General features: G+C 35.2%; 2 protein-coding genes across 4 annotated transcripts in view; one reads left to right on the top strand and one right to left on the bottom strand.

Annotated features, from left to right (window-relative positions):
• LOC116478760 (zinc finger protein 99-like) overlaps positions 1–18,564 on the bottom strand; it is a 277,198-nt gene that overhangs the window by 187,050 nt on the left and 71,584 nt on the right.
• Positions 1–18,564, top strand: part of LOC116478782 (zinc finger protein 728-like) — a 51,016-nt gene that overhangs the window by 26,423 nt on the left and 6,029 nt on the right. Inside the window, exon 4 of one of the 3 annotated variants that reach the window (XM_032170285.3) lies at positions 8,849–8,938. The exons of 1 other annotated variant lie outside the window; for it this stretch is intronic. In XM_032170285.3, coding sequence (XP_032026176.2) covers positions 8,849–8,938 — 90 coding nt within the window. Of the gene's footprint in view, positions 1–8,848; positions 9,253–18,564 lie in introns of those variants that run through there. One more of the 3 variants, XM_058424616.1, reaches the window with a different exon arrangement.

The raw sequence follows: 18,564 nt of genomic DNA, 5'->3' as shown, positions 1-18,564 counted from the left end.
TGCATAGTAGTCCATGGTGTATATGTACCACATTTTCTTTATCCAGTATATTACTGATGGGCATTTAGCTTGGTTCCAAATCTTTGCTATTGTGAATAGTGCCGCAATAAATATACGTGTGCATGTGTCTTTATAGTTGAATGACTTATAAACTTTTGGTTATATACCCAGTAATGGGATTACTGGGTCAAATGGTATTTCTAGTTCTAGATCCTTGAGGAATCACCACATTGTCTTCCACAATGGCTGAACTAATTTATACTCCAATTAGCAGTGTAAAAGCTTTTCTACTTCTCCACATCTTTTCAGCATTTGTTGTTTCCTGGCTTCTTAATAATCGCCATTATAACTGGCGTGAGATGATATCTCATTTTAGTTTTGATTTACATTTCTCTAATCACCAGTGATGATGTGCTTTTTTTCATGTGTCTGTTGGCTGCATAAATGTCTTCTTTTGACAAGTGTCTGTTCATATCCTTTGCCCAATTTTTGATGGGGTTGTTTGTTTTTTTCTTGTAAATTTAAATTCTTTGTAGATCCTGGATATTAGCCCTTTGTCAGATGGATAGATTGCAAAATTTTTCTCCCATTCTGTAGGTTGCCTGTTCACTCTGATGATAGTTTCTTTTGCTGTGCAGAAGCTCTTTAGCTAAATTAGGTCCCATTTGTCAATTTTGGCTTTTGTTGCCATTGCTTTTGCTGTTTTAGTCATGAAGTCTTTGCCCATGCTTATGTCCTGAATAGTATTGTCTAGGTTTTCTTCTAGATTTTTATGGTTTGGGGTATTACATCATCTTTAAATCTTTTACATCTTTAAAGCATCTTGAGTTAATTTTTGTATAAGGTGTAAGGAAGGAGTCCAGTTTCAGTTTTCTGCATATGGCTAGCGAGTTTTTTCAACACCATTTATTAAATAGGGAATCCTTTCCCCATTTCTTGTTTTTGTCAGCTTTGTCAAAGATCAGATTGTTGTAGATGGGTGATGTTATTTCTGAGGGCTCTGTTCTGTTCCATTGGTCTATGTATCTGTTTTGATACTAGTGCCATACTGTTTTGGTTACTGTAGTCTGTAGTATAGTTTGAACTCAGGTAGCATGATGCCTCCAGCTTTGTTCTTTTTGCTTAGGATTGCCTTGCCCATGTGAGATTTTTTTGTTGTTCTTGTTCCATATAAAACTTAAAGTAGTTTTTTCTAATTCTGTGAAGAAAGTAAATGGTAGCTTGATGGGAATAGTGTTGAATCTGTAAATTACTTTGGGCAGTATGGCCATTTTCACAATATTGATTGTTCCTATGCATGAGCATGGAATGTTCTTCCATTTGTTTCTGTCCTCTCTTATTTTCTTGAGCTGTGGTTTGTAGTTCTCCTTGAAGAGGTCCTTCACATCCCTTGTAAGTTATATTCCTAGATATTTTATTCTCTTTGTAGCAATTGTAAATGGGAGTTCACTCATGATTTGGCTTTCTATTATTGGTGTATAGGAATGCTTGTGATTTTTTCACATTGATTTTGTATCCTGAGACTTTGCTGAAGTTGCTTATCAGATTAGGGAGATTTTGGGCTGAGACAATGGGGTTTTCTAAATATACAATCATGTCATCTGCAAATAGAGACAATTTGACTTCCTCTTTTCCTATTTGAATATCGTTTATTTATTTTTCTTGCATGATTGCCCTCACTAGAGCTTCCAATACTATGTTGAATAGGAGTGGTGAGAGAGGGCATCCTTGTCTTGTGCCAGTTTTCAAGGGAATGCTTCCAGTTTTGCCCATTCAGTATGATATTGCCTGTGGGTTTGTCATAAATACCTCTTATTATTTTGAGATACATTCCATCTCTACCTAGTTTAGTGAGAGTTTTTAGCATGAAAGGTGTTGAATTTTGTCAAAAGCCTTTTCTGCATCTATTGAGATAATCATGTGGTTTTTGTCATTGGTTCTGTTTATGTGATGGATTACATTTATTGATTTGTGCATGTTGAACAAACCTTGCATCCCAGGGATGAAGGTGACTTGATCTTGGTGGATAACCTTTTTGATGTGCTGCTGGATTCGGTTTGCCAGTATTTTATTGAGGAGTTTTGCATTGATGTTCATCAGGGATATTGGCCTGAAGTTTTCTTTTTTTGTTGTGTCTCTGCCTGGCTTTGGTATCAGGTTGATGCTGGCCTCATAAAATGAGTTAGGGAGGAGTCCGTCTTTTTCTATTGTTCGGAATAGTTTCAGAAAGAATAGAATCAGCTCTTCTTTGTACCTCTGGTACAAAGGCTGTGAATCCATCAGATTCTGGACATTTTTGGTTGGTAGGCCCATAAGTACTGCCTCAATTTCAGAACTTCTTACTGGTCTATGCAGGGATTTGACTTCTTCCTGATTTAGACTTGGGAGGGTGTATGTGTCCTGGGATTTATTCATTTCTTCTAGATTTTCTAGTTTATTTGCATAGAGATGTTTATAGTATTCTCTGATGGTAGTTTGTATTTCTGTGGAATCAGTGGTGATGTCCCCTTTATTATTTTTCATTGTGTCTATTTGATTCTTCTCTCCTTTCTTCTTTTTTAGACTGGCTAGCAGTCTATTTTGTTGATCTTTTTTAAAAAAAACAGCTCCTGGATTCATTGATTTTTTTTGAAGGGTTTTTTGTGTCTATCTCCTTCAGTTCTGCTGTGTTCTTAGTTATTTCTTGTATTCTGCTAGGGTTTGAATTTGTTTGTCCTTCTCTAGTTCTTTTAATTGTGATTTTAAGTTCTTGATTTTAGATCTTTCCTCCTTTCTCCTGTGGGCATTTAGTGCTATAAATTTTGTAGACACTGCTTTGTCTGTGTCCCAGAGATTCTGGTATGTTGTGTCTTTGTTCTCATTGGTTTCAAAGAACTTTTTTAATTTCTGCCTTCATTTAATTATTTACCCTGTAGTCATTCAGGAGCAGGTTGTTCAGTTTCCATGTAATTGTACAGTTTTGAGTGAGTTTCTTAATCCTGAGTTCTGATTTGATTTCACTGTGGTCTGAGAGACTTTTTGTTATTATTTCCGTTTTTTTACTTTTGCTGAGGATTGTTTTACTTCCAGTTATGTGGTCAGTTTTAGAATAAGTGTGGTGTGATGCTGAGAAGAATGTGTATTCTGTTGATTTGGGGTAGAGCCCTGTAGATGTCTATTAGGTCTGCTTGAGTTCAAGTCCTGAATATCCTTGTTAGTTTTTTGTTTCATTGATCTGTCTAGTATTGACAGTGGAGTGTTAAACTCTCCCACTATTATAGTATGGGAATCTAAGTCTCTTTGTAGGTCTGTAAGAACTTGCTTTATGATTCTGGGTGCTCCTGTATTGGGTGCATATATATTTAGGATAGTTAGCTCTTCTTGTCGCATTGATCCCTTTACCATTATGTAATGGCCTTGTCTCTTCTGACCTTTGTTGGTTGAATGTCTGTTTTATCAGAGACTAGAATTGCAGCCCCTGCTTTCTTTTGCTTTCCATTTGCTTGGTAAATATTCCTCCATCCATTTATTTTGAGCCCATATGTGTCTTTGCATGTGAGATGGATCTCCTGAATACAGCACTTCATTGGATCTTGACTGTTTATTCAATTTGCCAGTCTGTGTCTTAATTGGGGCATTTAGCCCATTTACATTTAAGGTTAATATTGTTATGTGTGAATTTGATCCTCTCATTATGATGTTAGCTGGTTATTTTGCCTGTTAGTTGATGCAGTTTCTTCATAGTGTCAATGATCTTTACAATTTGGTATGTTTTTGCAGTGGCTGGTATACCAGTTGTTCGTTTTTATGTTTAGTGCTTCCTTTAGGAGCTCTTGTAAGGCAGGCCTAGTGGTGACAAAATCTCTCAGCATTTGCTTGTCTGTAAAGGATTTTATTTCACCTTCGCTTATGAAGCTTAGTTTGGCTGGATATGAAATTCTGGGTTGAAAATTCCTTTCTTTAAGAATGTTGAATATTGACCCCCTAGTCTTTTCTGGCTTGTAGGGTTTCTGCAGAGAGATCCACTGTTAGTCTGATGGGCTTCGCTTTGTGGGTAACCCGACCTTTCTCTCTGGCTGCCCTCAACATTTTTTTCTTCATTTCAAGCTTGGTGAATCTGACAATCCTGTGTCTTGGGATTGCTCTTCTAGAGGAGTATCTTTGTGGTGTTCTCTGTATTTTCTGAATTTGAATGTTGGCCTGTCTTGCTAGGTTGAGAACATACTCCTGGATGATATCCTGAAGAGTGTTTTCCTACTTGGTTCCATTCTCCCCATCACTTTCAGGTACCCCAATCAAATGAAGATTTGGTCCTTTCACATAGTCCCATACTTCTTGGAGGCTTTGTTTGTTTCTCCTTATTCTTTTTTCTCTAATCTTGTCTTCTTGCTTTATTTCAATAAGTTAATCTTCAATCTCTGATATCCTTTCTTCTGCATTATTCATTCAGCTATTGATACTTGTGCATGCTTCACAAAGTTCTCATGCTGTGTTTTTCATCTCCATCAGGTCATTTATGTTCTTCTCTAAACTGGTTATTCTCGTTAGCAATCCGTATAACCTTTTTTCAAGGTTCTTAGTTCTTAGCTTCCTGGCATTGGGTTAGAACCTGCTCCTTTAGCTTGGAGGAGTTTGTTATTACCCACCTCTGAAATTTGTCAAATTTGAATTTGTCAATTTGTCAAACTCATTCTCCATTTAGTTTTGTTTCTTTGCTGGTGATGAGTTGTGGTCCTTTGGAGGAGAATAGGCATTCTGGTTTTTGGAATTTTCAGCCTTTTTGCGCTGGCTTCTCCCCATCTTTATGGATTTATTTACCTTTGGTCTTTGATGTTGATGACCTTCGGATGGTGTCTCTGAGTAAACATCCTTGGTTTAGATATTGCTTCTATTCCTTTCTGTTTGTTAGTTTTCCTTTTAACAGTCAGGCCCCTCTGCTGCAGATCTGCTGGAGCTTGCTGGAGGTCCATTCCAGGCCCTGTTTGCCTGGGTATCACCAGCGGATGCTGCAGAACAGCAAAGATTGCTGCCTGTTCCTTCCTCTGGAAGCTTCGTCCCAGAGGCCCCCTGCCAGATGCCGGCCAGAGCTCTCTTGTATGAGCATCTATCAGCTTCTACTGGGAGGTGTCTCTCAATCAGGAGACATGGGTGTCAGGGACCAACTTGAGGTGGCAGCATGACCCTTAGCAGAGCTTGAACGCTGTGCTGATAGATGTGCTGCTCTCTTCAGAGTTGTCCAGCAGGGATATTTAAGTCTGCTGAAGCTACACTCACAGCCATCCCTTCCCCCAGGTGCTCTGTCCCAGGGAGATGGGTGTTTTTACTATATGCCCCTGACTGTGGCTGCTGCCTTTTTTTTTTTTTTTCAGAGATGCCCTGCCCAAAGAGGAGGAACCTGGAGATACCATCTGGTCTTGCTGAGCTGCAGCGGGCTCCACCCAGTTCAATCTTCTGGGCGGCTTTGTTTACACTGTGAGGGTAAAACTGCCTACTCAAGCCTCGGCAATGGCAGACGCCCTTCCCCCACCAAGCTCGAGCTTTCCAGGTCAAGCTTAGACTGCTGTGCTTGCAGCCAGAATTTCAAGCCAGTGGGTCCTAGCTTGCTGAGCTCCATGGGTGTGGGATCCACTGAGCCAGATCACTTGGCTCCCTGGCTTCAGCCCTCTTTCCAGGGGAGTGAATGATTCTGTCTCACTGGCCTTCTGGTTGCTATACTGGGGTGTGGAAAAACAAAACAAAACACAAAACCTCCTGCAGCTAGTTTGGTGTCTGCCCAAATGGCCTCCCAGTTTTGTGCTTGAAACCCAGAGCCCTGGTGTCATAGGCACCGGAGGGAATCTCCTGGTCTGTGGGTTGTGAAGACCATGGAAAAGCACAGTATCTGGGCTGGAGAGCACTGTTCTTCATGGTACAGTCCCTAAACCCTTCCCTTGGCTAGGAGAGGGAGTTCCCTGACCCCTTGCACTTCCTGGGTGAGGCAACACCACACCCCACTTTGGCTCACCCTCCGTGAGCTGCACCCACTGTTCAACCAGTCCTATTGAGATGAACTGGGTACCTCAGTTGGAAATGCAGAAACCACCCACCTTCTGTGTCAATCTCACTAGGAGCTGCAGATCAGAGCTGTTCCTATTCGGCCATCTTGCCAGCCTCCTCTATTTTCATTTTTATTACAGAAAGTGCAGTATAATAATATCCTACTATAATTATATTGCTCTCCTTGTGTTTCTTCTATTCTGTCAATATTTGCTTTATATATTTGTAATCCTAATGTGAGACACACAGACACACACACACATTCAGATTTTTCACAGATTCCCAGTTAATCTATTATTTTTTAATATCTTTCTTTGTTTCTTCGGAGTTTCATTGTCAAGTGCATTTTATAAAATATGAGTCTTTGACTTAAGATTTAGCTTGTGTAATATTATTTTGACCTCTTCTGCTCTCATTTGATTAATATTTGCATGAAATGTCTACTTCCATCTTGCCACTTTGAGTCTTTTTAACATTAGATTTCAACTGACTCTGGTAGAAAGGCAAGTTGGATCTTGATATTTAAAATTTTTTTAATAACCTGGGCACAGCAGCTCATGCCTATAATCGTAGCACTTTGGGTGGCCAAGGTGGGTGGATCACCTGAGGTGAGAGGTTCCAGACCAGCCTGGACAGCATTGTGAAACCCTGTCTCTACTAAAAATACATAAATTAGCTGGTAGTGTTGGTGGACTTTTGTAATCCCAGCTACTCGGGAGTCTGAGGTAGGAGAATAGCTTGAACCTGGGTGGCAGAAGTTATGGTGAGGTGAGATAGTGTCATTGCACTCCAGCCTGGGCAACAAGAGTAAAACTTTGTCTCAAAAGAAAAACTGTTAATAAATCTATTAAAAATCTGTTGATTTGAAAGTTATAAAGGCATTACTTTTATTTTATTACCTATTCTATTTGTTTCTTCCATCTTGTCCCTCATTTTCTCTTTCTGTCTTCCTTTGTTTCTTTCTGATTTTTGTATTGATACGCTTTCATTTTCTTATTTTTATTCTGTGTATGTATACAGATTTTTTTTTTGTGGTACCTTGGGGATTAATAAAACCTCTAAAAATACAACAATATATTTTAATCAGGTGAAAAATTAACTTCGGTTGCATAAAAAATTCCTCCTTATTATGTCTGCTCTTAAATTTGTCACTGATGTTGCTCAGTTTATCTATTTATGTTGTATATTCATTAAGAGACGTTTATAATAATTCCTATGCTTTTATCTCTCAAATGTTAAAGAATAATAAAAAATGTTTTCTGCACCATTAGGATAATGCTAGAAATTCAGTTTTTCTGTGTGTGCATATCTTTCCTAGAAAATAATGTATTTTTATATGACTAGGTGTTGTTTTCTTACATTATGTTATTTTCAGTGGTAGGAACTACTTTCAGCATCTTTCCTATGGAAGACATATGCAGTGCCAATATACTTTTTAAGAATTTGGTTATTTTGAAAGCTTTTTTTTTGTTTTGTTTTCTATTAGGCAGGACAGATTTGTTGATGGTATTTATTCTCACTTGATAGCTTCTTTTTTTTTTTTTTTAGGACTTTGACTATATCACACTGTTCTCTTCTGGCCTGCAAATCTTTTGGTCGACAATTCACTGGTTATTTTTGTTCTTATCCTCATTTTTCTCATTTTCTACAGTCTTTTGTGTTCCTGTTTCACTCATTGAGTGTTACTCAATTTTTAAAATTAGTATATACATTTTTTTTTTGTTTTTTGAGAAGGAGTCTCACTCTTTCACCCAGGCTGGAGTGCACTGGCGTGATCTCGGCTCACCGCAGGCTCCGCCCCCCAGGGTTCATGCCATTCTCCTGCCTCAGCCTCCTGCACATCTGGGACTACAGGCACCCGCCACCTCACCCGGCTAATTTTTTGTATTTTTAGTAGAGACGGGGTTTCACCATGTTAGCCAGGATGGTCTTGATCTCCTGACCTCGTGATCCGCCTGCCTTGGCCTCCCAAAGTGCTGGGATTACAGGCGTGATTTTTAATGGTTTCTTTCTGAAAACTTTATAATATTTTTGATAGGATTATATTGCCCTATTTTGTATAGATTGTAATCTTTGAGATTTGGACATTTAAAAAGGCTGCCTGTCACAAAATTTATATTGTAGCTTTGTCCTGGCATAGTCAGAAAACAATGGTCTTGGCTAGAAATTATGTGGGTCTCTCAAACATCTTCTTCAGATTTGTCTTGTCTGAAATTTTGTGTTTATTTTTAGTTAAAAGAGATTATTTATGTTTCTTCTGAAAAGTAATCACTTGGTACACCTGTTCTCTCTCTGCAGCACTGCAGTGCTCTGCTGCAGTGTATTTACCTTTGATCTCAGCAGGCTCAAACTGTCATTTCAAAGTTTACCACCATATATTTCAGCACTTTATGTCATGGGAGACAGAAACCAGTGTGTGGAAAGGGCCGTAGAAGACAAAAATTAAATTGGATTTGTCAATATTTTACTTTCCTTAGAAAAAAAAACAAAAACAGAAATTGACAGTTTACTTCTGAAGGGACTAGGTAATATTGAGGAGCAGAAAGAGTTGTGTTGGGTAAATTTAACAAACTTTCTTGTTTTCTATGTGGCTCTCTGCATTGGGCTTAATTCAGGAACTGCACACACTTAACTCATGTATAAATTATCCACATATGTATTTTGGTCTGTATGTTTTTATTACATTTATATGTCTATGAAGAATTACGGCCTGTGTCATATTGCAATGTCATCTTGCTTATGTAGTTTGAATAATTTTATAGGTTAGATTTGGAAACTATATTTATCTGAGTCTAATAAGTGGACTAATTTGTTATTCTTATTTCTTTTCCAGTTATATGTCCTTATTTTGCTCAAGACCTTTGGCCAGAACAGGGCATAGAAGATTCTTTCCAAAAAATGATATTGAGAAGATATGAAAACTGTGGATATGGGAATCTACACTTAAAAATTGGTTGTACCAATGTGGATGAGTGTAAGGTGCACAAAGAAGGTTATAATAAACTTAACCAGAGTTTGACAACTACACAGAGCAAAGTATTTCAATGTGGCAAATATGCAAACATCTTTCATGAATGTTCAAATTCAAACAGACATAAGATAAGGCATACTGGAAAGAAACTTTTGAAATGTAAAGAATATGTCAGATTATTTTGCATGCTTTCACACCTATCTCAACATAAAAGAATTTATACTAGAGAGAATTCCTACAAATGTGAAGAAAATGGCAAAGCTTTTAACTGGCCCTCAGTCCTTACTAAAATACTGGAGAGAAACCCTACAAATGTGAAGAATGTGGCAAAGCCTTCGGCAGGTCCTCAAGCCTTACTAGACACAAGAGAATTCATACTGGTGAGAAACCCTACAAATGTGAAGAATGTGGCAAAGCCTTTAAGTCATCCTCAACCATTAGTTATCATAAGAAAATTCATACTGGAGAGAATCCCTAAAAATGTGAAGAATGTGGCAAAGTCTTCAGCTGGTTCTCAGTCTTTAGTAAACATAAGAAAATTCATGCTGGAGATAAATTCTACAAATGTGAAGAATGTGGCAAACCTTTTAACAGTCCTCAACCTTTATTACACGTAAGAAAATTCATGCTGGAGAGAAACACTACAAATGTGAAGGATGTCGCAAAGGCTTCAACTGGTCCTCAAAACTTATGGAACATAAGAGAATTCATGCTGGAGAGAAACCCTGCAAATGTGAAAAATGTGGCAAAGCTTTTCATTAGTTCTCAACCCTTACTGAACATAAGGGAATTTATACTGGAGGGAAACCCTACAAATGTGAAGAATGTGGCAAGCCTTTTAACTGTTCCTCAATCCTTACTAAACATAAGGTAATTCATATGGGAGGGAATTCCTACAATTGTGTGGAATGTGGCAAAGGCTCTAACCAGTCCTTAAGGCTTACTACATATAAGACAACTCATACTGGAGAGAAACCCTACACATGTGAAGGATATGGGAAAGCCTCTAACAGATCCTCAATTCTTAAGAGACATAAGCTAATTCATACACGAGAGAGACTCTATAAACCTGAAAGATGTGACAATGCTTTTGGAAATACCTCAGACTTTTCTGAATATAGAAGAAGTCATACGGATGAGAAATCCTAGAAATGTGAAGAATGTGACAAAGCCTTTAAATGGCTGTCACACTTGATCGTAGGTAAGATAACTCATACTGGAGAAAACTACTAGAATAAACAATGTGGCAAACATTTAACCAATGCTTATGCCTTATTGCAAAGGAAAGCATGTACACTAGCCTGGGCAACAGAGAAAGACTGTGTATGGGAAAAAAAAAATTGTGAATGTCACTAATATCTTCTCACATCTTATTCAACATCAGAGAGTTCATACTAAATAAAAGTATTAAAAGTGCAATTATTGTCACTAGATCTTTCAGAAAATAAAAGCCCTTAAAGTACAGAAGAATATTTATTTTGAGGAAACACATTACAAACATAAAGAGGGTTGTAGTACCTTTACTTGTATCACAGATTTTATTGTACACATTTTGTACTACAGGAAAACCTAAGGTAGTTGTTCCAACTTTGCTCAACATCAGGGAATTTATATTGAAGAATAACTGTGCAAATTTAATAAATTTGGCAAAACATTTTTTCAAAAACTACAGAATTATAAAACAGAAAAGAGTTTATACTAAAATATATCTTTGCAGATACAGTAAATATAAAAACATTTAATCCAAAATTGTTTATGTAAATATCAGATAATTCACAGTAGAAATATCTGTCTCTCAAACTTCAGACATTACACTAAATCAGACTGCTGAGTATAGAAAAAAATCCAAAACTGAAGTTGTTAAAAAGAAAAATTATTTGTATATGACTTTGAAAGAAGCAGACCTTTGGAGAGTTACATTTACATTTAAAGTATACTTTTATCTTAAAAATACCAATTTTTTTTTTTTTTTGCCAGACACAGTGGCTTGCACCTGTAAGGCCGATACTTTGTGATGCCAAGATGGGCAGATCACCTGAGGTCAGGAGTTCAAGACCAGCCTGGCCAACAAGGTGGTACCCCATGTCTACTAAAAATAAATATAAAAATTAGCCAAGCATGGTGGTGCACACCTGTAGTCCCAGCTACTTGGGAGGCTGAGGCATGAGAATCACTTGAACCTGGGAGCCAGATGTTTCAGTGAGCTGAGATTTTGCCACTGCACTGAAGCCCGGGTGACAGAGTGAGACTGTCTCAAAAAAAAAAAAAAAGCTTATCTGGAAACTGAATAATGATGGAATTCAACTCTTAAATTGCTTCATGCTATATCTTCATTTCTGTTGTATTCACATATAAAAGCAATTCTTTCTGCATCAAAGATTTGGGAGACTTTTTTATTAGGTGGTCATTATGACATTTCTTATGGATGACTAAGGACATTAAAATGTAAGACGCATGATGAAAATCTAAGTAGAAAGGCTATTTGTGGTTAACTTATAGAATTGAGTGATGTATGAGGTAGGCATTCTGAGTAATTTTTTTTTTTGAGAGGGAATCTCACTCTTTCCCAGGCTAGAGTGCAGTGGTATGATCTCAGCTCACTATAAGCTCCTCCTCCCAGGTTCAAACTATTCTCCTGTCTCAGCCTCCCAAGAAGCTGAGATTACAGGTGCCCACAACCACATCCAGCTAATTTTTGTATTTTAGTAAAATGAGGTTTCGCCATGTTGGCCAGGCTGTTCTTGAACTTTTGACCTCATGATCTGTCTGCCTCGGCCTCCCAAAGTGATGTGATTGTAGGTGTGAGCCACTGCACCTGGTTCTAAGTAATATACAAATGCAGTATTACAATTAATTCATGTCATTTTACTAATTGTACTTTTATGTGATAAAACTACATTTTTTAAAGCTTTAGATTATGTGTTAATTTTTAATTCAACATAACATGTTAAATACTGTTATACATTCAATAAAGTGTTATTATGCCACTAATTTTAACCTATTGCACCTTACTTAACGGTATATTTAAAAGATGGTAACAATACACTATTTGGTAACATAATAGAGTAACATCTCTAGTATTCTTTTTCAGTGGCTTTAAACTGCAAATAAGTTAAAGAATATGGTTCCTGTAGGTTAAATTTTTTTACATTTAAATTTTTCTTAGTTTTTGTGTGTACATAATATGTGTATACACTTATGCCATACATGGCATATTTTGATACAGTCATACAATATATAATAATCACGTTGTGAAAGGTACCTATAACCTCTGGCTTTTACATTTTGTATTACAAAACAATTCTGCAGTCTTAGTTATTCTAAATTGTACAATTAAATTGTTATTGACTACATGGTTATTTTTATGGTCACCATAATAATTGTAAATAAGTGTAAATAAAATCAATACATTTCTGAGTCCTGAATAATTTTCAAAAATTTATTATGTATTTTTTGTACATGTGGCCTCTGCCTGCAAGCATATAATCGAGTTTTAGTTTTGACTTACATAGAGTTAAATATACACATCTATTACTCTAAAGATATAACTTAGGTTTAAGGAGTAAGTGTGTTTGTTTGACTGTAAGTTTGTAACTATTTTCAGAAGAAAAGAGGAATATTGAAACCACAAAGCATTTTAATAAGATGTCTAATTTACTAGGAAACAAAAATCTTCAAAAATGCTAAAAGCAAGTGTATACTCTCTGCTTTGTATTCAATTTATACACCTATCTTATAGCTTATCATTTAGAATATTTCCATGTAAATTTTCTGTTTTTACCTGCATGATACTCATGCTAGACCCATAATCTTTTTGTTTCTTGTTTTTTTGTTTTATAGTTTATGAAGTATTTATCTGAGCTGATTTGTAGTTAAAAGAATAATTTTTATAAAATTTCATCATGCACAAAATTATTTTTGGATATAATTCCACAATTTGTGAATTGTTATATTTTATTTAGTTAAAACATTCCATTAGGTTCTTTCAATGGGAGAACCCTATATAAGCTTACTTTTCTTTATTGTTCCCTTAACTTTTTATAAGTAACAAAAGTAAATTTTATTTATTGAGTCAGTTTGTTTCAGTAAGTACTAGGGAAGCTTCATAAGTCATGTGGATGCTTTTATATATAAATACAGCAAACATGACAGTGCTCGGTGTGTAACAGATGCTCTATAATTAGTCATAAATATTCCTGCTAAAGTTAGTTTGTAACTTCAAGTCAGAGATGGAAAATATCAGTTGCGAAGAAATAACATTGATTCTTCATGTGAGGAGAAGATTTTTTTCCAGGCTGCAAAGCTGAATCTTGCTGAATTTAAAGAGAAATGCTTCATTCATGTCCTAATTATCTAAGTTTTGTCTTTTTATGTGCATTCAAACCATGTATGCATCACAGCCCTTCTTTTTCTGTGTTATGGCTACAGTTTTCTCACTGTTGTTTTCATGCCATGTGATTTCACACGGTATGTTGTAGGTTTTAAGGAGAACATTGGTATTTTTTAATGCACTGAAAAATTGGTTTTAACTGGAAAGTTTGCTTATCAATATAACTTTAAGATTGGTTAATAAACATAAAAGACATACACTGTCTACAGAAGAGAGGATTAAATCAGCATGGTGTTTCTTTGTAAAAGAAAAATATTAGATTTTTATACATAGTGTGGCAGATATGTAATTTGCTGGAACCTACATATACTATGAAAATTCAATTTTTAAGAGAATAGTAAGTGAGCAATTTTAAATTTATTTAGGATGTACTTACAGCACAACTTACATTTCCATGCAAAATCCTCTATTTTAAAGTGTGAATGTTAAAGGTTGCAAAACAATAAAATGACCAGTAAATTTGAAATAATATTTATTTTCCATATTGATATTACAATTTGGAGAAATTTATCACTCATTTTTTAAATAAATTTTTTAGTGGCTGAAGTTTACAGTTTATATTGTTAGTCACCAAGCTGTAGCAATCTCCTTGATCATTTTCTCTGAAAACTTTTGGAGATAATTGCAGCTTTTGGATTAAAACATTTCCTGTCAGTTTTCATGCAAACCAGTTTACTGTGATCACACATGGCCAGTCATGGGAGCACAAGCAGCCTGCCCTTATCATGTCTTTCATACTGTTACCATAAGCACCAGTAACTCCAGGTGCCCCAAGCTTAAAATAAAAGCTCTAAAGTCATTGGCTTCTCCCATGTCATGTGCTGGGTTCAGAACATGCTGTTGAACATCAACGTTCCTATGGTTATGACTGACAAATGAGAAACAGCAAAAAAAAAAAAAAAAAAAAAAACCTACATATTTTGATAGGATTCTGCTAAGTGTATAAAAGAGACAGTATTTGAAACATTGCTATCCTTCTATAGTGTCTTAAAAATATATTTTTAACTTGACAAATAAAATGTGTATTTTGTAAACATTTTGAAGTGTATATACATTGTCAAATGCTTAGTTCTATGTGATTAATGCTTTGTCTCATTGGTAACATTTTTGTGGTTAGACAACATGAAATTGTAAGCATTTTTCAAAAATACAAATACAGTATTATGAACTATAGTCACCATGCTGTACAATAAATCTCTGGAAATTGTTTCTTTTATACAAGTATAATTATGTATTTTTTGACAGACATCTTTCAATCTCCCCATTTCTTCTGAATACCTTGGCATTTGGTGGTCACCAGTTTACTCTCTACATCAATGAGATTAACTTTTTTAGAATCCATGTGTAAGTGAAATCATGAGACATGAATCTTTCTGTGCCTTGCTTATTTCAACTAATAAAATGTCCTCCAGGTTAATCCCTGTGATTGAAAATAATATAATTTTTGTTTAAAGATGAGTATTATTCCATTGTGTATATCTACCACATTGTCTTTATTTACTCATTAGGTGTTGTACTGTTGATTTTATATATTTTACATGTGAAGAGTGCTGCAAACAACCTAGAAGTGCAAATGTTTCTTCATTCTGATTTCATTTGTTTTGGATATACAATGGTGTGATTGTTATATGGCAATTTGATTTTTAAGTTTTTCAAGAAAACTATTTTGTTTTTCATAATGGCTGTCCTCACTTACATTCAAACGAATAGTGTGCAAGCATTTTCTTTTCTTCAGATTTCTACCAACATGTTTTCTTCTTAATTAGAGTAATTCTAACAGAAGCGAGTTGATATCTCATAGTTGTTTTTTTTTTGCTTGTCTTTCCCTGATAATAATTGACATTGAGCATTTTAAAAATATATCTGTTGGCCATATGTATGTCTTTTTCTGAAAAATATTTGTCTTTTTCTCATTTTTAATAGTTATTTGTTTTTTGTTGTATAGTCATTTGAGTTTGTTATATAGTTTTGATATTAATCCCTTGTCACATTTATGATTTGAAAATATTTTCTTCCATTTTTTGATTGTCTCATCCTGTTGATTGTATTATGTTCTTTGCAGCAGTTTTTTAATTTAAATAATCTGATTTGTCTATTTTTTTCATTTTGCTCCTTGAGATTTGAGGTCAAATTTTAAAAGTCACTGCCCAATGAATGTTTCAGGGCTTGCAGTCTTTATTTTTTGTAGTAGTTTCAGAGTTTTAGACCTTACATTTAAGCATCAAATTTATTTTGTGTTTTTATTTTATTTAAGAATCTAATTTATTTATATATGGTGTGAGTTGAGGGTCTTATTATATTCCTCTGCATGTGGATATAAAGTTTTCTCAACACCATTTATTGAAGACACTGCCTTTTCTCTAAGAAGTTGCCACCTTTATTTAAAAAGCAGATGGCTGTAAATACGTCAATATATTTTGGTCTCCTTTTTCTTTTCTACTGGACTGTGTGTCTGTTTTTATGCAAATTACATACTTTTTTTTAACTAAAACTTTTAATATGTTTCAAAGTCAGGTAGGGTGATACCTTCACTTTTTCTATTGTTTGGTTACTTTGGCTATTCAGGGTCTCTTGTGGTACCCTATAATATTTTTTTAAATGTGTTAATTATATCACTGGTATTTTGATAGAGGTTGCATTATATTTGTACATCATTTTTTATAATACAGATGTTTAAGAATATTAGTAATGCCAATTTATGAAGGAGTAATATTTTTCCAATTGTGTATTAATTTCTGTCATTTCATTTAGAGATAGTTGTCAATGTATAGAAATTCTGCTGACACTTGGATGTTGCTTTCGTATTCTGCAAGTTTAATAAATTTGTTTATTAGTCCTACTAATTTTTAGTAATGTCTTAGGCTTTTGTTTACTTAAGATTATGTGTAGAAATAAAAAATTGCACAGGAATAATTTAACATTTTTTCTAATCTCAGTGCTTTGATTTTATTTTCTAATTTCTCTGTCTTGAATATTTAGTACTATGTTTAATAAAACTGAAAAAAGTGGGCATTTTTGTCTTCTTGCTCTTGAGTAAAAGCTTACAAGATTTCCTTGTTTAGTGTTATTAGCTGTGCTTTTTTTTGTTTGTGTGTTATATGTGGCATTTATTGGCTTGAGGTTCGTTTGTCCTATACCTGCTTTTTTCAGAAATTTATGAAGAAATGTTGAATTTTGTTAAACTCTTATTCTGCATTTAAATGTTAGAGATGTGAAATCACATCTAATTCTACATAGATTTAACAATATTCTATGAACATGCATGCAAAGTAGAAAATTTAGAGAAAATAAACTCCCGGATGCACAAAACTTCTCAAGATTGAACCAGAAAATCACATAAGTCTTTTTTGTTGTTGATTTGTTTTGTTTTTGTTTTGTTTTGTTTTGTTTTTTTGAGATGGAGTCTCGCTCGGTCACCCAGGCTGTAATGCAGTGGTGCTATGTTGGCTCACTGCAAGCTCTGCCTCCCAGGTTCATGCCATTCTCCCACCTCAGACTCCCAATTAGCTGGGCTACAGGCTCCTGCCACCACACCTGGCTAATTTTTTGTATTTTTAGTAGAGGCCGGGTTTCACCATGTTAGCCAGGATGGTCTCGATCTCCTTACCTCATGATCTGCCCACCTTGTCCTCCCAAAGTGCTGGGATTACAAGTGTGAGCCACCACATCTGGCCTAATAACAGACGTCTTTAACAACAAAAATGTATAAAATGTATAATGACATTGAATAAGTAATAATAAATCTACTAACCATAAAAAGCCCTGGATCATATGAAATCACAGCCAAGTTTTGCCACATATACAAAGATAAGCTGGTCCTAAGCCTACTGAATGTATCCCAAAAAATCAAGGTGGGATTTCACCCTAACTATGTATATGAAATCAGTGAAATATATGAAACTAAAATCTAGTGAAGACATAACAAAAAAAGGAAACTACAGGTCAGTATTCTGGGTGAACATTGGAACAATAATCCTCCATGAAATTCTAGCAAACTGAATTTAAAAGCAAATCAGAAAATTATTTTGATACAATCATGTGAGCTTTATTCCATAAATGTAAAGATGTTTCATCATATGCAAGTCAATAAGTGTGATTCACCATGTAAAGATAATTAAAAGAAAAAATATTTAACACAATAGGGGCAGAAAAAGCATTCAAGAAAATCCAATGTTGACTTATAAAAATATTGTCAACACACTAGACATTGATGAAACATACCCCAAAATAATAAGTCATCTATGACAAATCCTTAGCCAACATCATACTAAAAAAACAAAAACTGGAAGCATTCTCCATAAGAATAAAAATAAGAATATCCATTCTAAACAGTCCTATTGAAGATATGAAGTCCTAGCCAGAGAAATAAAAGGAATCCAAACAGAAAAGAAAAGAAGTCAAGTTATCTTTACTGATGATAGAATTGTGTACCTAGAATACTTTGAAGATTTCACCAAAAGACTCTGAAGCCTGAAAAAAGACTTCAGAAAAACCTCAGAATACAAAATCAACACAAATGCATAGCATTTCTCTACACCAATAATATTCAAAATGAGAAGAAAATAGAAAACACAGCTCTATTTACAGTAGCCACAAAAAAATACCAAGAAATACATTAAACCAAGGGGCTAAAATATCTGTACAAAGAACAACAAAACATTGCTGAAAGAAATGAGAGACAATGCAAATAAATAGAAAAATATTGCATGCTGATGGATTCAAAGAATATAATTAAAATGGTCATTCTGCCTAAAGCAACTTACAGATTAACTGCTATTTTTATCAGACTATCCATGATGCTTTTTTATAGAATTAGAAAAAGAAAACTATTCTAAAATATATACAAAAGAATTAAAGAGCTCAAATAGCCAAGACAACTTCAGACTAAAAGAATAAATCTGGGCCAAGCATGGTGGCTCATGCCTGTCATCTCAGCCCTTTGGGAGGCTTAGGCAGATGGATCACCTGAGGTCAGAAGTTTGAGACCACCCTGGCCAACATGGTGAAACCTGCATCTCTACTAAATACAAAAAATTAGCCAGGTGTGGTGGCACATGCCTGTAATCCCAGCTACTTGGGAGGCTGAGGCAAGAGAACCATTTGAACCTGGGAGGTGGAGGTTGCAGTGAGCCAAGATTGCATCAGAGTAACCAGTATAACATGGTTCTGGTACAAAAATAAACATCTA

Source organism: Hylobates moloch, unplaced genomic scaffold, assembly GCF_009828535.3.
Source record: "Hylobates moloch isolate HMO894 unplaced genomic scaffold, HMol_V3 SCAFFOLD_12, whole genome shotgun sequence".
Lineage (NCBI taxonomy): Eukaryota > Metazoa > Chordata > Mammalia > Primates > Hylobatidae > Hylobates > Hylobates moloch.
The sequence above is the reverse complement of the archived record's forward strand: the minus strand, read 5'-3'. Positions and strand labels throughout refer to the sequence as shown.